The sequence below is a fragment of the Gouania willdenowi genome, chromosome 8 (assembly GCF_900634775.1).
Source record: "Gouania willdenowi chromosome 8, fGouWil2.1, whole genome shotgun sequence".
NCBI classification, from domain to species: domain Eukaryota; kingdom Metazoa; phylum Chordata; class Actinopteri; order Blenniiformes; family Gobiesocidae; genus Gouania; species Gouania willdenowi.
In genome coordinates this window covers 30,267,485-30,287,673 of record NC_041051.1, presented here as the reverse complement: position 1 = coordinate 30,287,673, position 20,189 = coordinate 30,267,485, and the positions used below count along the sequence as shown (strand labels likewise).

Sequence of the window (20,189 nt, the reverse complement as noted above, 5' to 3'; positions counted from 1 at the left end):
GCCAAGAAAATAATTGCAACTTAAGCAAAACCAGACTGGCTGACTCAAAATAAAAACCAAAGACATTCCATATACAAGAGTAGAGCGTGCAATTTTCCCTTTCAAAATTCTCCAATTCAGGTTCAGTTTACTCATTTCCATTGTGTTTCCTGTATTAATGCTCAGATTAGTCATTAATCTCAATGGTGACTTTGAATCTGGATAATGTGGACCTCAGATCAGATAGAAGTTGCTCTTCTCTGTTCTTAAGTCTGTCAGTGTATTTTCACGTTATTAAATCCCTTAAAAAAACCCATCTAACACAACTACACTTAGGATTAATCCTCTGCTTATCCTCCCACTGTTTGCCCATGTCTTCAACAAGGTGTGATGGTGTGACACATTTTATCCGCATTATCTTGAAGGCAGCTGTCTGGATTTACGCTGTGACGACTGTAATCCCCTCTTGGAGCCGCTCTGCAGTTTGGTTAGACATCCAGAGCTTCACAGAAGTTGAACTTCCAACCACGAGTGGGATGGGAAACACCAAGAGCAGTGCGCTGTCCAAGGAACTCCTGGAGGACCTGAAGTCCAACACCAAGTACAGCGAAGTCGAGCTGTGCACTTGGTACCAGTCCTTCCTCAAAGAATGCCCCGGAGGGAAGATAAGCAAGGAGCAGTTTGAAAACATCTACGCAAGCTTCTTCCCCGACGCCAACCCCACGGCGTACGCACGCCACGTTTTTCGGAGCTTCGACTCCAACGCAGACGGTACTTTGGACTTTAAGGAGTACATCGTAGCACTGCATCTGACGTCGGGAGGGAAAACGCTGCAGAAGCTAGAATGGGCCTTTGGTCTGTACGACGTGGATGGAAATGGAACCATCAGCAAAAACGAAGTCCTAGAGATCGTTCGGGTAATTTAACCTTCCTTACATCATGTGGGCATAGTCAGCAATGACTCGACATAATGTGTACTTACCTCCCATTTCTGCCACTTCTCCATCAAATTTCAACGCAATTCCTACAAATGTTTTTAGTACTTATAAACCCTTTCCATCACTTTTCCCACCTAATGTCGCATATTTTAACCTGATATTGTCACTTTTAACCTTTTTGCGCCATATTTCTCGATTATTTTTGCTATTTTAACAACATTCACAATTTGTCATGCCCGACATTTGCCAGTTTAAACTAATTGTTCCTACTTAATCAATTACATTAGCCCAACCCCACCTCCCCCAATTTCTGTCACTTTTAAGCCAATATTGACACTTTGAACCCTTTACTACTCTTTACTCTCCGTTTTTGGCCACTCAAATTTGCAACTTTTAACTAATTTCTATGATTTTAAAAATCCCATTTAACCACCTTTTCCACCATTTTTGGTCACTTTTAACCCATTTTAATTATGATTAAAACAAGGTTTTACATCTATGGTGTAAATAATAATTCTTCTTCTATTTGTTTTTGAATAAAGGCAGACATGTAGCGCAAGCAATAACATACACAGAGAGTTAATACACAGATTAACTCTCGCTCTAGGTGAGATGTAACTGAATATGTTTCCAGACATTTTTTTTTCATTTCCATTGTGGCATTAACTTATCTTTTTCTATACGTACACACACAAAAGCAAAAACAAATAAAACATTAGCAATAATGGAGAAAAAAAGTCATCTTTATATCCAGGCAACTCTTGTTACCAATTTCTTTTTTTTTCTTCTTTTTCTTACAAACATGAAATGAAAAAAAACCTCAAAAACACTGATTATTATCTTAGTCTGTGAATGTTATGATTCGATTATTGCATTTTAAAGGATGAAATGTCTTCTTTTCAAATGATTTAATCTGGATTTTCCCTTTCTATAATTAAGGTTTCTGCATTTAAAACCTTTGGTAATATGTTTACATGAACTAATAACGTAACGTGCCTTTAATGTATAAAACAAATCTGACTAAATCACAGTAAATATTTTCACTTACTTCCCTGCAGGCCATATTCAACATGATTCCTGTTGACGACCAGAAGAATCTTCAAGAAGATGAAAACACTCCAGAGAAAAGGGCGGAGAAAATCTGGGAGTTTTTTGGAAAGAAGGAAAATGGTGACATATCAACACATCTTGGTTAACGCAGGCACGCGTTGATGTTAACGTTATCCTTGTTTTTCTTTACCAGACAAAATCTTAGAGGGGGAATTTATTCAAGGCGTAATGGACAACAAGGACATCCTCCGTTTGATACAATACGATGAACCTCAGAAGATTAAAGACAAGCTGAAAGAGAAGAAACAGTAGAAGAAACAGGACTGGAACATGTTTCCTACAATGGTTGATAAATGTAACTATTATCTTGGTGTTATTGTCTTTATAAAACATATGACCACATTTCTAAACTTGTATTTTTGTCCTTGAACAAATACCTTCACATCAACAAATAAAAAACTAAAAAGTTTTAAGAGTGCTGCAGATTAAAGATAGATAACTTAGCTATTTTGTTAAACTTTTTTTTTAATTTAAACTGGTTTGTATCTTTGCATTAAATAGAACCTACTTCTGATATTACAATCCTGCACTGTAAGAGAGCTTCAATTGTTAATTGTCTCAAACAAACTTTGTACTATAGTATACTCAAACATAAAAAACACAACACAGCTAAAAAGCTAAATGTTAGCTAGGCTAGCTATTAGCTAAAAGGGTACATTAAGTCAAATCCTTTATTTTCACCTTTTATACAACAATTTAACTTAACATAGTTTTCAATTACTTTCTTTTATTAAAAAAACAAAAAAATCTAATTAACGCTGTATGAAAGCATCCATTCTGATGGAAAGGAGTTTGATTTAGCATGGTTTCAGAAACATGCTAACATTAACATATTGTTGAGACTTCTTTTTTTTTCAAGATATAAAATAGCTGGCAAGTAACATGCTAGTAAAAAAAGCATTGATGTACACTGTATAAGAGCAGCTTTAAAACAGGAGGACCCTCATATTTAAGGAGTGTGTTTGTTGTAGATAAGCTAATAGGTGCTACTAGCAAAGCTGTAGATCTCCCGCTTACATACAAACATATATAATGGAGTGAAAAGAGGACAAAATATGTTTAAAAGAGTCATCCAACATTCCCTTTGTACTAATATACAATATATTTTCTGCCGAGAAAAAGGCGTAATGGTGCTAATATGCTAACCTCACTGGGTCTCCGACGATGACATAGCACTAGCTGCTACTTGCTGGTTACAGTCATTGCAGTTCTGGACACTTTTAGTTGAGCTATTAGCTTTAGCTAAGTTCAGCTAATAGGTTCCACTTTAGCTTCTTTAACTCAATAATAGAGAATAATATTATAATTTATATTGCCAGTAGTTTTCCAAAGGGATTGCTAGCCGTAGCATGATGTAGCTTTAAATTAGCTGAGAATTCATAAAAATCCACCTGAAGCTTATTTTCAGTTAATGAACTAATAAGTAATAAGAAACGTTCAAAGCTAACTGTGGAAGAAAACATACAAAAAATTAATTTTGCAACCCAGCTTGAGTGAAACATGACACAGGTAGTTTACATTTAAAGTTAATTAAATGTAAAAAAGTTTTGAAATGTCATTGCATCATTTTAGCTCGTTTATCTGGAAGTTTTGCTGTGTGGTGACGCTAGCTGATAGCACTCCAGAGCATTCCTTCATGTTTAAGGCTCATTCATTAGATTGATAGCAGAGAAAGTGAAGACAAGAGCTTCTTATGAAGAGGATTAGGCTCAAGGTAACAGCAGTAGGCCTACATCCAATCCTAATACAGGCTGAAGGTCAGATGAGATACACAACGGTTCATTAAACAAACCAGGATAATCACAACAGGCTTTGGCTCCAGAACAGTTCAACTTAAAGTCAATCACATTCACATTTGTCTCGAATGAATAACAACAAAAGGGAGCATTTTATTACGGGAAAATCTTTTGATCTATGCACAGATTTTGTCCGTTGCGAGATCATTTAACATTAATATTTCTGAAACTGAATTCCTGGAAAACTAAAATCATTCAAAAACAAATTGTATGTATGGTATGTTAAGATGTTGTACTAACGGTTAAACATTAAGTAAAAATATATGAATTTCCTCTAATAGAAAAAGAATAAACATTTAATTCTAAGGACTAAAATAAGAATAAATGTAATTTTCCACAGATGACTCGAATCTGAAGACAATCAACAGACAAGTAAAGTTCTTGGTTCTGTTATAAATGCTGATGTGTATTTTTGTTTACCTTTGTTTTATTTTATGATCTTAGTTGTAATTTCCTTAAGTTTTGTAAGATCTTTGATGGTTGGTGTGTTTGATGTAAGTATATTAATACATTTTGTTATGAGGTCGTCACATTTTCCTCACCTTCTCCAAAAGGTCGTCTCGTCTTCGTCAGAGGTAGTCTCTCCTCCTCATCCTTGCCAGCGGTCCACTTCTCCTCTGGAACCACCACAGTCTGCCTGTTGTTTTATGTGAATTGTGTTTAAATGAATATTTGTATTTTTTTAGAACAAGAGACTGGAACAACATTCAATGCCATACATTTTAATCTCGTGTCTGCTTTGGTTTAAAGGCCACCTTTTTATCTAAAGAATTTGGACGATATGAACAGGTCTTTATGAACGAGCGAGATTCCTTTCCTCTTAAAATAAGGCCAAATGTGGTCAGGAAACAGAATAAGCAGATACCAAGAAGTTTGGTGTTTTTGTGTCTTCCAGAGTTACGGGAAACTTACCATCTCCCATCTCAAGATGTTTTCTCATCCCTTTGAACGTGTTTTAAAAAGAGGTGTAGTTGCATAACAAGACATTTAATTTTCAGAGGAGATTTATTTTGGACACTGCATTCCTCAGTACACCATCTGGACAGAAGTCACCAACCATCGAACGCCCTCAAAACATCTGGAACATGGGATTCAATCAATGCACGTTAATGAAACAAAGTCAACTCAACCGTTACGTCATCGCCAAATCTCATCGAGAACATTTAGTGGGAACGAAATACACAAAGTGCACAACATCGACACACACACACACACACACACACAGGTAAAACCTTTACAACACAAAGGCTTTGCATGAAGTGGTCTGAATGTGCTGCAGCTTCTCTAAAGAGTCTCAGACCTGCTCTTCGTGCTTTTTTGTGCCACTGACATTCTGATGTGCTTTAGGTCAAAAACGAATCTCTTCTGTCAACCCAGAACAGACAGACCACGAGGAAACGTAAGGACAGACGGACACACACACGTAAACACAGACACGAACTGTACATGCAGTCACTGGTAGAATGCGTGCGATCATCTGGCTTTAGCTCCGTTAGATCGATCAAACCTAAAGTAAAAGACAAAAATCATCTTCTTTCCGACTCGTCTGTCAGTCGCTTCTTTGCTTTCTGCTGCATGCCGACCCATCACCTTAAAAACATTTACCAAAGAACCAAACAAACAGTGCAAAACACTTCCTGAATACTCATTAAAACGTATCAACAGCTAAATACACCAAGCCTGTCTATACAAATGTACACAGCTGCAGAGAAGAAGATATCAAGGACATTCCAGGTATTTCACCGTTAGGCACTAAAAGGTGTTTCAGTGTAACTTGGACCACCTTTTTCCTCCGGACTGATCCAAACATCCACCCTGGCTTCAATCTAATCGAGTACATTTAACGAGAGCTTCTGAATGCGTGTGAGGTTACTGTATTATTACGCTGTACACAGGCTTTTTTTTTCTCAATATAAAGCATTTCAACTGAATACAAGATACATAATACCTTGTTTAAATACCAAAACAACCATCATGGTTTTACACAGTAGAAGCGACATATTGAAAACATGCATTTCCACTAAAATGAACCGGCAAAATATGAAAATATATCATTGTGGTTCTAAGATCTCCATAAGCTTCAGTATCTAAAATAAAGGTCATTAATTGTCAGACGTTCCTTTCTGGTTTGGTTTGGTCCAACTGGAAAAGCAACAATTCAAAACAACTCGACAACAGCGGAATATGTCGGATGGCATTCAGGAGGCGGATGTTGTTTGGAACAGGGTTAAAAATCTAGAAGGAACATGCTGCTTCTCATCTCTGCTTCCTGTTGAGTTTTGGATAATTCCACCTCCCCGTGACCAGACCTGTGGAGTCTGAACATGCACTGATCTGCGTTCTGGGACCCGGATGGCGTGCTGAAGTCGTGAAGACAGGACGGGTCGGTCCTCAGCTCTAAATATCCATATCCACAGGCCGCACCTCGCCCGTTTTGTTCTCCTTCACCCACAGCTCACGGTCTTTGGCTGGATCCACGTTCTGCAGCAGCTGGTCGACCGGCTCCACCGTCTGCAAATACACCAGAGCAGATCCAAGCACGTCTACTCATTATCTGACTAGTTATTTATCAAAACATTTGTATAGTTTTTGATTCAACAGAAACTACGGCTGTGTTCAAAATGTCACACCCCGTAATATGCACTACAAACTCAATTAGTATATACTGTCTACTATATACTATAATGGTTAGGAAATTAGGATGAGGACCATCCTCACTGAAGTATACTTCTGTTACGGTGAAATTTGTGGTTACCTCGTCTTTGGTTTGTAAACACCCTCTGCGTTGGCAAATGATGAAGATCAGACAGAATAGTTGATGAATTAATAAAAAATGATTTCATTGTAAACTAAATAAAAAAGGTACAAAGTGGATGGTCAAAAAAAGCACCCGCTGCCAGAGGTGAAAAACCCAGAGTGAGTAACATCTTCACACATTTCTACCCCCTGTACCTCCTCCCCCCATCCAGATAAGAGAGGAGAAGGAAAGGTGGAAGAAAGGTCAGTTTGCCCTGAGTTGGCGTCTGCCAGTGTCTGGTATGATAGCCAGATTTGTGTAGGAATGTGTGTGTGTGTGTGTGTGTGTTTGTGTGTGTGAATGAATGTATATGGGGTGTGTGTTTGTGTGTGTGCGTTTGGTCATCAGATAAACTGTTTTATGAGAAGACGGGTAACTGACTGAAAAGACAAAAAGAGGATGAGACAGCAGAAGTGAAGTTACAACTTAAGGCCTTAAGAGAATAAGATCTGAGTAAATATATGAGTAAATATAACTAACCAATTTTACCCTACCACTTCCAAGTTTCCCAAGATGCCTTTGGAACCAAACAAAAACCTGAATCGCACTGAGGATAAATATCTCTGTTGATTCTCTTCCTTTAAAAATTCTGAAAATATTTCAAGCGAGAAAGTGACCAAGTTGATTATCAACATGTGCTCATTTGATCCATAAAACTTGCATAAACACATTTCATGCCAACATCTCAGAGGTTTCAGAGACCCTCCATTGTGCTACTGACAAAACTTCCGGTTAACATCAAAACAAGAGCCTTATTTACAAAAGCCTTAAAAAAGTCATGGAAGACAAGAAGAGTTGCTCTTGTTTTGAAAAGAGGATGTTTGACTTTTAGCTTGAAGTCAGTCCCAGGACCATTTTACGTTCTATTCGCAATGCATCATGGGACGATTGAGTAGTGCCCACCGTGCGTACTGCAAAAATGTCCCCATATAGAATACATCCGGGTATTTCTCGAGTACTCAATCTTTTCATACTATCTAATGTGAATGCACTACATACTCATATTGACTTAGTATGAGTAGTAGGTGAGTATACAATTTCAAACACTGCCTATAACTGAATATTTTGAACTTCTTTGATTTATATTCAAAAATCTTTTTGAGAAGGAGTTCCTGGTTCGGTCTGACAAGTTGCTAAAAGCTGTAGTCTATAGCATTGAAATGGCCAAGTTGGCAAGACTGCCACATGCCTTGGTTAGCTTAGCATGTAGCGGTGCTGGCTAAGCAGGGTCGATGGGTAAAGAAACAGGGCTATATTATTGCAATAAAGTGTGCAAGAAAAATGCCATTATTGGCTGACAAATCACGAAGACTGAAGACCACAAAGTGATGATACGGGACATACGGGAGAATTTCCTGCCTCTTCTCCTCCTAAACCCATCCACGATGGAAGTTGATGAGAAACACTCACACTCTGATTGAACATGTCGGTTTCGTGCCTCAGGGTGGTGTACTGACGGAGATGCTGCTGAATCCACTCAATCCGCTCCACCTCCAGCTTCTCCAGCTCCTACAGTAGAAAGAAAGAAGACCTGCTGAGTCACAGACTGTGAGGTGACCCAGGTGAGGAATGAGCAGACTGCCTCACCATGCTGGTGGTCACCATCTCCTCAAACCACTTGCACTGGGTTTGGTTGTAGAGATCAACACAGCGCATCAGGTCATCTCCTGCAGAGTCAAACGATAGATCGTTACAGGCAGGTGAGAAAGCAGTGCTGCAGAATCAACTGTGGCCAGCAGGGGGCAGTAATGGAGCAGTTTTACATCACACAGAAGAGAGTTAGAATGGTTTAGAAATGATAGCCTGGAATCCATCCTAATCTCCTCGTGTTACTCAAAGTTTAATACAGACGATTAGTCTGGAAGCGCCAGATGTGTAAATAGTTCTGATATATTCTACTCAAGTAGAAGTACTGTTACATGATTGGAATTGTACTGAAGTACAAGTAAGTCATACATAAAATATTCAAGTACTAGTAAAAATTAACTCAATTAAATAGTACTCACCTCGGACGTTTATTTTTGGTAATAAATATTGTCACGGTTCCCTTGCATACAGTAAATATCTCATGTATAAACTTAAAAATGAAGAAATCAAATCTTGCACAATTGTAACTTCATTTATTTTCACAAAGGCATCTGTATAAAAGATTTGTCAAAACATACAGTTGTTTTTTTTAGTAAAATAACACCAATGAATCTATAAAAATAATTTTAAAAAAATTAAAGCTACATTTATGAACTCTAAAACTGAGAAAATGCTGTTTTGGCGCCGTGCATTACATTTAATCGGCTATGATGTGATGTATTTGATTGTTGTCTGGTCATTTCATTTTTTGTAGCTTCACAATGTCTGTTGATCATTTTAAAACAAAAACTAATAATTTACACAGCAATGTTTGGGTGTAGAAATGTAACAAATGACTCATAAAACACACTTAAGTACAAGTCAAATTATGACATCAGGTTAAATACAGATGTAGGCAATGTCACAGTTTTAGTTCTACTGGACCTTAGCGCTGCATTTGACACAGTGGACCATGGGATCTTACTCGGGAGGTTAGAAACCTGGGTGGGAATCTCTGGAAAGGCTCTCGAGTGGTTCAGATCCTACCTTGAGGACCAAACTTACTATGTCACGATGGGAAACTGTCTCAGACCAAATAGCATTGACCTGTGGGGTTCCGCAGGGGTCGATTCTGGGGCCCCTCTTGTTCAAATAATACATGCTTCCATTAGGTAAATTTATATGCAGCGACAATGTGTCCTCTCACAATTACACAGACGATCCTCAGATCTACGAGTCACTGATGGCGGGTGAACATGTGCCTGTAGATACTGTGTCATTGTATCAAACAGATTAGTGTGTGGATGCAAAACAGAGATTGTTGTCTTTGGCCCACAAAGACAAAGAGAGATCACCATTGGTCATCTTGAGGCTCTTTCACTTGAACCAAAAATCAAGTTAGAAACAACAGTTATAAAACGTTGCCCAAATAAAAAAATACAGTGTCTAAACCAAACTTGGAGAGACTAATTCATGCATTTGTCTCTAGCCGGCTAGACTATTGTAACACCTTCTCACTGGCCATTCCAAAGGAGCTGTTTGACAGCTGCAGTACATCCAAAATGCTGCGGCTCGAGTCCTGAATAGAACCAGGAAGTACGATTACATTAGCCCTGTGCTCCAGTCTCTGCACTGGCTTCCTGTCGGTCAGAGAATAGACTTTGAAATAGCTCTGTTTCTGTACACATCTCTTCATGGTCGGGCACCAAAGTATATATATATATACACCTCGGACCTTGCGAACCTCAGGGAGGGGGTCTTCTGGTGGTTCCTAGAGCCACGACTAAACACGGTGAGGCTGCGTTTCAGTTTCATGTAGCAAAGGTGTGGAACAACCTCCGTGAGGACGTGAGACAGGCCTCAACTCTGACTATGTTTAAGTCCATGCTTATTTACTGTTGCCTATGGCAACTCATTTTAATTAATTTTATGGTATTTCTGTTGTGTTTGGTGTTGCTATGAGGCACATTGAGTTGTCTTGTACATTTACAAATAAACTTGCCTCGCCTAAAATTACTGATTTAGAAATTACCCATAAAAAGCAACTCAATTACAGTAACATGAGTACTTACTTACCGTTACTTTCCCCTCAAACAATCGCAGAGGAACCAATCAAACAAAATAGCGGTTGTGATGACAATAGCACAACAAGTATAGATCTTTTTTCCTAAACGGAGCTGTCAGTGGAAAATGTCGTGTAGTACGGTACAGATTTATAATTTTAAAGCCTCTTCTTGTCGTGGTTTCAACGATATATTCAGGTCTTATAAAACAGAGCAGAGCACCAGCAGCTCTGAACATCTTCTGCTATGTTTGTTTTGACACTGTTTGGCACAGGAGATATGACGTTATTTCTGCACAGCTCGGACTGGCTCGGTTTCTTTCATACAAGTATTTTGTAATAACATTTCAAGGTTAAATGTATGTATTTTCCACATTCCTGTGGTTTACCTGATGCCTGTTATTTAGCATGAGACCCTGACATATTGATTTTCATTAAAAACCATCAGATTTTTATCATAACCCTTCCCTGTGTGACCTCTGACCTGCTTGTGTGGATTTCCTGCGTGCCTTCTTGATGTCCTCCTCAGTTTTGTTGCTCAGTTTGATCTCCAGCTGCTGCGTTTTCACCTCCAGGTCCTTCTGTCGGTCGGCCAGGGCTTTACGGGCCTGTGGCACAGAGACAGTGAGGAGACATCTTCATCATCCTCATCATCTCCACCTTCTGTTGTGTCTCCATGAACGACCTCCAGAAACACTTTACATGTGTCCCCTCGTCCTTCTCTTGCATCTTCTGAACCATTAAAATAAACGCATCTTCATGAGTTTTCAGGGTATTTTATTTTGGAAAATCCTCCTGCTTTTGATCGCGTCTAAGTGGTATTCGAACCTGTGACCAGAGTTGGGGTCAATTACATTTTTCAATTACAGCTATCCATGTTCAATTACAGTGATTACGGTGACCTGCATTTTATCCGATTACAACTAAAATTACAACTATAATTTTTCCCCTAAATTGCAATTACATTTTCAATTACTAAAGTCCAATTACAATTAATTACAATTACTAAACCTTTAATAAATAAGCCCATAAAACGTAACCTTCCTCTTGTGCTAGCTTTCTGTTAGCATCTCTTATGAGAACTGGTCAGTTTTGTCCCATGTCTTAAATCCGCTGCTGTAAAATACACTAAAACATATAATCTATCATCTAATTTGTTCCCTAATCAATGAAAATATTGGTATTTATATTTTTGGTGAGGCCGTCTGAGCCTTTTTTCTGTCAATATAACCCTAGATATATATTTTTTTAATGGTATGGTATCCAGAAACTGACAGGTAGTGGGAAAAGTTAATATGAAACATATTTTAATAATTGTTAACTAAATATGTGAAGAACATAGAACTGTAACATGGTTCCCTCGGTTTGCGTTTAATTAAATTGTGAATTACAGTTTTCATATAATTTCTATGATAATTACAATGATTATGTCAATTATCGGAACTCAATTACAATTCAATTACATTAACAACAGATTTTTTCACAATTCTAACTAAGTCATAATTGTAATTATTTATCAAATACGCAATTAAAATTATAATCGACCCCAACCCTGCCTGCGACCCTTCGCTTCTTTCATGCTCACACGAATCAAGACGATGATGATGATGATGATGATGATGATGATGATGATGATGATGATGATGATGTGCATTAAAGTGGAAGTGGGAATTTTCAAAATAATTTTCAAAATAAAGTACTTTCTTAGTGGCCCGGTGTCATGTACTGAGTTCACATCGTACTGAGATTGTATATGCGCATACATGCACACTAAAAAAAAAACAATAATACATTTTTGTTTATTTTGTTTTCAAAGTGAACGGAAATGTGTTTTATTTGTTTATTGGATTAGGTTAGGATTAGGGTTAGGGTTATAAACTCAGTACGGAGGTAAACTCAGTTCGTGACACCGAAAACAAGGACGTGGGATGACTTGGTTTGTGCCCGGTGGATACGGTTCCTAATTGGTTAAAACTTCATTGTTCATCAGATATTTAAATTCTAAAACTATTATTTCTTAAAATGACAACAGTGATGTGAGTCTGTATGGGGCGGCTTTTGGATACATTTTTCTACTTCCGAGTCATTATTTTGTATTTTTTGCTGTTGTTATTTTTACTCAGCGTTGTCATTTTCTGTATTTTGCTGATGTTGTGTGTGTTTTTTATTTATTATAATTAAACATGTGGGTAGCGGGCCACCCATGTCTGATATAAATGGTCTATTAATGATGGATTATATTCTCGTATACCTTCTCCACTCCTCCGTAACGGCTAGCCAGCTGCTTCCTGAGGTCTGCGATGTGATGGTCGTACTTCTTCAGGTCTTTCTTGAAGTTGTCTCCCCTGAACGTCAGCAAAGGTTTCTCCACCTCTGAGTGGAGCTGTGGAAACATAAAGACAGTAGAGAATGGCAATATACGATATATATATATATATATATATATATATATATACATATATATATATATATCTTTTAAGTCTAACCAGAAAAACAATTCTGGGTTAAATTTGCTGATGAAAAATGCCACATATTTATTAACAAATAACTGCACAATATTTGTCACTTTTGGCTTTTTCTCCTATAAGGTAAGGGACAGCACGTGTGAGTGACGTCTGTAGTGTGGCTTGTTTAGGGGAAGGTCTGGGTTAGAACAGGCACGTCTCACCCATGGTGGGGAAAATTCATCCCCCTTGCTTTTTACATGTATTGGTCCAGTTAGATTGATTGAATGGTGATCAGCCAATCACAGCCAGCCATTTAATGAGGCCGCCGTTCAGAGAAGGTAATCAAAGAGTTTAACAGTGATGAGTAAAGTGACAGAAAATGAGTAACAGGTGACAAAAGATGGTCCAAAAGTGGCAAAAACGTGACAAGAAAAGAGTGGAAAAGTGACTAAAATGGGCCAAAATCAGTCATTAGTGGCAACAAAAATTGACAAAAAAGAGGAAACAGGTGGCATGTAATGGCAAAAGGTAGATTAAATGAGCAAAATGTGGCAAACAATAGGGAAAAAGGGCAAAAATGTGATTCAAAAGGAGGCAAAATGCAGGGGAAAAAGGAAACAAGTCTTGAAAAGTGGCAAAAAAAATTGATAAAAGTGTCAAAAAGAAGACAAAAATGAGGGGAAAAAAATATATTTATTGGCAAAAGGAAGCTGAAATCTGAAAAAGTGTCCATTTGTTGGGAAAAGGGGCTAAAATGGGACAAAGGAAGTTCCAAAAAAAGGTAAAAGGGATTAAAAAGTTTTCTCTTTTAAGGTTTTCTGGGAGAATAATAATTAAAATTAAGACATAAAGAGCCACATGTTGAGTATCACTGACTTAATAACAGCTTTATCATGGTTTTAGTAAATTAATTAATAAAGGAGTTGATGGTTACCCCACCCTGAGGACACCCTCACTTTAAAAACCACTGTTTAGCCCCTGGATTAAAACACACTCAATAATCCATCTGACTGTGCTTTTAATAAGAGAAATAACGAAAGCAACGACTCCTAAAACAAGTATTTTAATACAAAATAAGGGATAAAATATTTATCTCAGGAATGTGGAAACATTATAAAGAAGGACAATATTTGACTGGACTCTATTAATAACATTAAATACTTTTTATGATGTGATTTGTAGTGTGATTGTATAAATAAAAACAAGTTAAAAAAAAAGATATATCTCAATATAGACGATATTGTCATTTTCTATATCACCCAAATAGAAAACTCAATGAATCTTGAATCACGATATATTGCCCAGCCCTAACTCCTCCTCTAAACTTAGTGTCTGATTGGATAAAAGTGTTTTTATCACGATTTTTTCCAACAAAAATGTTATTTAAGTCAGTCTACTCTTGCTTTCTTTTAGTTTTAGTCATTAAAACGTTTATGAAATATGTTTTTTTTCCCAATCAATCTAAAAACAGATCATTTTATTTATTGCTTTTGTCATTTTTTAACACAAGGACAAACGCAAACGCTCTCATTCTTTAGCATGTGGACAAATATGGGGTGAAACGGACTCCACTAGCTGCTAGCGTTAGCATTAGCACACGATTAGCATTCTTATGTATAGCATCCACAGTCTAAACTGGTCCATGGAGACAGAAACGTTGTGTTTAGTTTTGATAAATTCATTGCTGTCCTTTTACGACCTGTTTATTGGTCCTTTGGCTGCACTTTGCTCTCAGATCAATGTGTTACGTCGCTATCATGGAGAAGTGCTGCTAAAAGGCTTTCAACGCTAATAAAAACCTTTCCCCCGCCGTGCAAACTCTGATCAATGACCATAAAAGGAACGGATGACATCTTTATCCTCACTAAACACACATCAATCAACGATGAGAGCCTTTTTAAAGACAATGCTAATCGTGTGCTAATGCTAAAGCTAGCAGCTAGTGGAGTCTGTTTCACCCCATATTCGTCCACATGCTAAAGAATGAGAGCGTTTGCGTTTGTCTTTGTATTAAAAAAATGACAAAAGCAATAAATAAAATGATCTGTTTTTAGATTGGTTGGAAAAAAAACATATTTCATAAACTTTTTAATGACTAAAACTAAATGAAAGCAAGAGTAGAGGGACTTAAATAACATTTTTGTTGGAGAAAATTGTGATGAAAACACTTTTATCCAATCAGATACTAAGTTTAGAGTAGGAGTTAGGGCTGGGCAATATATCGTTATTTCAAGATATATCGAGTTTTCTATTTTGGCGATATAGAAAATGACAATATTGGACAAAAACACAGGAAGTGAAATGTATTTTTTTTCTTATTTTGAGATATATACTGTATATATAAATATATATACAGGTTATTTTGTAATAAAACACTTGTTTTAGGAGTCGCTGCTTTCGTAACTTCTCAGAACAGAATGAAAAGCTCAGTTAGATGATCACTGAGTGCGTCCTAACACAGACCATCACCTGAACAAACCACACTACAGAACTCACTCACACGTGCTGTCCCTTAGAGGAGAAACAGACTAAAGTCGTTTCATAATAAATGTGCTCGTGTGGCCTTTTTATCAGCAAATTTACCCCAGAATTGTCTTTCTAGTCAGACATTATTGAGTTAAAAATATTAAGATTAATATCGTATATCGCCGTTTTGAGAAAAAATTTTGGTTCATATTACCCAGCCCTAGTAGGAGCGAGTTATGGGGAAGGGGCACAATTCATGTTTTATTTATTTAAAAAAGGTACAATAGATACAGTATCAGGGCTGGAGTCAATTACATTTTTCAGTTACGCTTACGTTTTCAAATACAATTAAATTATGATTACAGCGACCAGCATTTTATCCTCAGAAAGTAAATTACATTCTCAATTACTAGAGTTAAATTACAATAAATAACCTAATAAAAGTTAACATTCCTCTTGTGTTAGCATCCTGTTAGCATCTCTAATGATAACAGGTCCTAAATCAGCTGTAAAATACACTAAAAACTAATATCTATCATCTAATTTATTTCCTATCTATTGGTTACCTTGTTATGCTTCCTAATCAATGAAAATATTGGTATTAATATTTTTGGTGATGGCGTCTGAGATTTTTTTTTGTGTGTGTTTTTTAAATGGTAAAATGTGGGAATATGATGAATTGATATGAAACATATTTTAATAAATGTAAACTATATATGTGTAGAACTGTACATATAGAACTGTAACACGGTTCCCCAGTTGTGTATTAAATTATAATTGACAATTTTTATAGAATTTTCATGGCAATTACAATTACAAAGTCAATTATCTGAACTCAATTACAATTCAATTACGAATACGAAGGCAACAGATTTTTCAAATTACAATTACGATTATAATCATGCCATAATTGTATTTAATTATCAATTACATGATTACAATTATAAATGACCCCAACCCTGGTACATATTGTTGAATATGTGAAATATGTAAATATGTCAGTTTGTTCCATAATTTTCAAAATAAAAGCCTCAGCCATTCCTACCTTATTGGAGAATTTGAGGTGAACTTCAGCTTCATCGTGAAGACTCTTCTTCATCTGAGTCCAGGCTTCTCCAAGAGTCCTGAGCAACACAACACCACACCACACCACACCACACCACACCACACCACACCACAACACAACACAACACAACACAACACAACACAACACCACACCACACCACACCACAACCACACCACACCACACCACACCACACCACACCACACCACACCACACCACACCACACCACACCACAACACAACACAACACAACACAACACAACACAACACAACACAACACAACACAACACAACACAACACCACAACACAACACAACACAACACAACACAACACAACACAACACAACACAACACAACACAACACCACAACACACCACACCACACCACACCACAACACAACACAACACAACACAACACCACAACACAACACAACACAACACAACACCACAACACAACACAACGTTCGTCAGTGCTGTGATGGTGTGATGGTGCTAGCAGACGCTCACCCTTCCTCCTGAGCTGCCAGCGGACTCAGAGACAGTTTGGACAGATTCTTCGCGTACTCCTCCTCAATCTTTATCCTGAAACAGTGACGTGACAGAAAACGCATCAACACTTCCATATTCATGTTTTCCACTCCATCATTCATCGTCACCAGTGATGGGAAGCTTTCCATCATAGTGGGGCCACAGATAATTATCCTTTCACTCTGTGTGTAATTGTTGTTTTGTGTTTTTGTGTATTCATTTTTAAATAATTTTTCACTCATTTATTTGTAGTCATCTTGTGTATTTTTGTTGTCCTCTTATGTACTTTAAAATGTACTGTAAAAATATGCAAAATACAACAAAAATACACTATTTTTGTGGTATTTTTTATTTTTGCAAGGGAAATATGCAAAAATGCACAAAATTCATTTTTTTTTGTGTGGTTTTTTTGTTTCTTTTTTTTGCAGTTTTTATATGTTTCTGATGTTTTTGCATATTTTTTTCAGTCATTTTGCATGTTTTTGGAGTCATTTTGTGGAATTTTTGTTGTAATATTTGTGCAATTTGGTAAATTTGTTGATTCTTGTTTTTTTGTGCATTTTTCTACATACATTTTTGCATATTTTGCTTTTCCTCGTGTATTTTTCTCTCATTTTGTGTGTTTTTGACTCATTTTGTACCGTACATTTACTTTGGAGGATGCACAAAATTAGACCTTCAAACAGGATGTTCATTAAAGTCCCATGAGCGCCAGTGGAAACTGGGCTTTTGTTGGGAGCTGATTGTAAAGAGGGGCGTGTGATCGGATGTGGGATTTGTTCATTCAGCAGGATTCTCGTCTGCGTAAGTCCGGGAAAAGTTCTCATTAAGGGAGTCTTTGTGGAAGCTCTTATTCTCATGCTCTGCTGTGTGGGTTGGGATGTATTTGTGCCTTCATCAGTGTGTAAACACAACACTGAGCTAGAATAAAGACGTAAAACAACTCTGAAAAGGTAGGAAATGAGTTCAAATGAATGTGAAGAGACAAAGATTAGGCCTTAGAAATTAAAATCTATCAACTGTTGGCAACAAGCTGCAGAAATGACAAACTTTCAATAAATATATTACTCTAGATAAACAGCTGACACAAAGGATCATCAAAATTCACAAATTTGGAAGAAATTTTGCATTAAAAGCATGTAAGAATGAACAGAAAAGTGACAAAAATATGCTAATTTATAGTAAAATGTCCAAAATGTGACAATAACAAACTGAAAAGTGCACAAATTGATGAAATAACCAAAATAAGAAAAAGGTCTTGAATCTGAAGGGGAAATAATTTCTAAAAAGGTTCAGTGGGATATACGGGAGGAGGATCAAAACTGGAATAGTTTGGCTTTTACTCTGAAACAAATGGGAAAACCTTTAAGGAACAAAATGAGACACAAAAAAGTAAAATAGAAATAAATAAAAAAAAGTGTTAAAATGATCAAAACAAGACACAGATAAAGATTCCGGTACCAAATCTATAAAATAATATTCTAAAACATTGCATGAGTTTTCTGGAACAAACAGTATGAAGATTAAACTGTATTGATTTGACTTTTGTTCTCAAACAAAACTGAAAACCTTGGGTAAAAAGACCAAAATTAGACAAAAAAAAGTGTGAAAAATGAAGTAAAATGACCACAAATGAGATACAGAAAAGTGAAAAAATAAATCACAATGATTAAGATAACAAACAAATAATGAAAAGTGATTAAAAATAAGCAAAACCTAATTTAATAAAGGCCACAAATGAAAATGAACACAGAAAAAGTACAAAGGGGAAAAAAAGGAATAAAATGACTAAAATTAGGCAGAAAAAATGGTTAAAATGACAAAAGAAAAGACAAAAAAGTGAGGAAATGAAGTTTTAGAGATAAATAACATCATAGTTATTAATAAATTGTAATAAAATCATGATAAAGTGTTGCTTACAGTTTTTCTCGATTGCTAAAGCACAATTTCTAGATCTCTGAGCACAATGACCAGTTGCCTAAACACTTTAATAAATCTGGCCTCTAGTTGGCTTAACTATAAACACATTTCACCTCAATCTCCAATTTCACAAAACTCTGAACACATTTGCATTTGCCAAAACACATGTTGCAGAACTCTAAACACATTTGCACTGCTCTAAACACATTCACACTTATGCTAAACACTTTCACACTTGCTAAAACACACTTTTGCTCACACAATGCAAAATGGTAGACTCAGACATCAAAAGTTGAACACAATGAAAGCACGGGTGTCATTGCTTAAACACTGTGACTCAAAATTGAAGACACATGTGACACCATCCATATTGGCCGCTTGAGAATGCACAACGACTCAAAATTGAAGACACCTGCCAATGATGTGACAACACCTATATAGGCCAGTTTAGAATGCACAGTTTGCTGAAGGTGCCAAACGGCAACAGAATGTACAGAGGCGGAGTTCGTGTCAGAGGAGGGCGAGGAGCAGGCCAAGGAGGGCGAGGAGGGAGAGGAGGAGTGCAAGGAGGAAGAGCAAGACAACCACGTACAATCATCACAGATGAAATGCGAGCTACTGTCATTGACCATGTCATTGTCCATGGAATGTCACTGAGAGAAGCTGGACTAAGAGTCCAACCCAACCTCAGCAGGTTCTCAGTGTCCACCATAATTCGGGCATTCAGACAACACAACAGGTATGTACTGTAGTTACTTTGTCTAAATGTTTGTAGCCCACAATCTAAATTGGTTTCACCACATTACGTTTGCTTTGGGAGACTGGACATTTCCATTGATGTTTGTATTGTAGATTGTAAGTCTTTTTTTGAAGAGTGAAAGCATATTTGTTTCTATAGGGTTGAAAGATTGCCACATCATGGTGGAAGGGCTCCCCTATTTACAGCACAGCAAGAGATCCTCATTGTGGACATGGTCCGGGAAAACAACATCATCAGACTCAGGGAAATAAAGGAGAGAGTCATAGCTGACAACATAAATTTTGGAGGTATTGACAGAGTCAGTTTGGCCACCATAGACAGAGTCCTCCGTCGCCAGAAGCTACGCATGAAGCAAGCTTATAGAGTTCCCTTTGAGCGTAACTCGGACAGAATCAAAGAGCTACGTTTCCAGTATGTGCAAGTAAGTATACATACGGGTATACAATGTTGATTGTTCACAGTACAGTGGGTGTACAAGCTCACTGTACTGCACAGTAGCCCACAGTGTACTGTAGTACTCCTTCTGTGACACTACCCATACTCTATTCATTTCCACAGAGAATCTTGGGGTTGGACGCCATGATGAGACAACATGAATACATCTTCCTGGATGAGGCTGGCTTCAACCTCACCAAGAGACGGAGGAGAGGCCGTAACATAATTGGCCAAAGAGCAATTGTGGACGTTCCTGGCCAACGTGGGGGGAATATCACCCTATGTGCAGCCATGACCTCAGAAGGGCTTCTCCACAGGCAGGCTC

At 37.3% G+C, this 20,189-nt stretch overlaps 3 protein-coding genes across 6 annotated transcripts in view; 2 read left to right on the top strand and 1 right to left on the bottom strand.

Annotated features, from left to right (window-relative positions):
• The first annotated feature begins 512 nt into the window (after window positions 1-512).
• On the top strand, window positions 513-2,289 carry rcvrna (recoverin a). Its single transcript, XM_028454355.1, has 3 exons — window positions 513-896; window positions 1,976-2,087; window positions 2,161-2,289. Exons 1-3 carry the CDS (start codon window positions 516-518, stop codon window positions 2,277-2,279), a joined length of 612 nt encoding a protein of 203 aa, XP_028310156.1. The 5' UTR covers window positions 513-515; the 3' UTR covers window positions 2,280-2,289.
• Window positions 2,290-4,809: 2,520 nt separating this feature from the next.
• The window catches only part of gas7a (growth arrest-specific 7a), a 43,065-nt gene continuing 27,685 nt past the window's right edge, over window positions 4,810-20,189 (bottom strand). For all 4 annotated transcript variants that reach the window (XM_028454350.1, XM_028454354.1, XM_028454352.1 and 1 more), the window contains 7 exons: window positions 16,729-16,803; window positions 16,207-16,285; window positions 12,500-12,631; window positions 10,733-10,856; window positions 8,208-8,287; window positions 8,031-8,129; window positions 4,810-6,334 (listed from right to left, as the gene is read on the bottom strand). In XM_028454350.1, coding sequence (XP_028310151.1) covers window positions 6,221-6,334; window positions 8,031-8,129; window positions 8,208-8,287; window positions 10,733-10,856; window positions 12,500-12,631; window positions 16,207-16,285; window positions 16,729-16,803 — 703 coding nt within the window. In that variant the 3' untranslated portion in view covers window positions 4,810-6,220. The remainder of the gene's footprint in view (window positions 6,335-8,030; window positions 8,130-8,207; window positions 8,288-10,732; window positions 10,857-12,499; window positions 12,632-16,206; window positions 16,286-16,728; window positions 16,804-20,189) is intronic.
• The window catches only part of LOC114467864 (uncharacterized), a 2,194-nt gene continuing 676 nt past the window's right edge, over window positions 18,672-20,189 (top strand). Inside the window, exons 1-3 of the mRNA XM_028454349.1 lie at window positions 18,672-19,408; window positions 19,568-19,850; window positions 19,988-20,189. The exon at window positions 19,988-20,189 is cut by the window's right edge and continues 676 nt beyond it. Coding sequence (XP_028310150.1) covers window positions 19,122-19,408; window positions 19,568-19,850; window positions 19,988-20,189 — 772 coding nt within the window. The 5' untranslated portion in view covers window positions 18,672-19,121. The remainder of the gene's footprint in view (window positions 19,409-19,567; window positions 19,851-19,987) is intronic.

What these genes read in the sequence shown, in the direction of transcription:
- rcvrna (XM_028454355.1), top strand. Translation starts at nt 516, where the DNA reads ATGGGAAACACCAAGAGCAGTGCGCTGTCCAAGGAACTCCTGGAGGAC. An exon ending in AAGTCCTAGAGATCGTTCGG is followed by an intron (nt 897 to 1,975) that starts GTAATTTAACCT and finishes ACTTCCCTGCAG; the next exon opens with GCCATATTCAACATGATTCC. An exon ending in TTTTGGAAAGAAGGAAAATG is followed by an intron (nt 2,088 to 2,160) that starts GTGACATATCAA and finishes TTTCTTTACCAG; the next exon opens with ACAAAATCTTAGAGGGGGAA.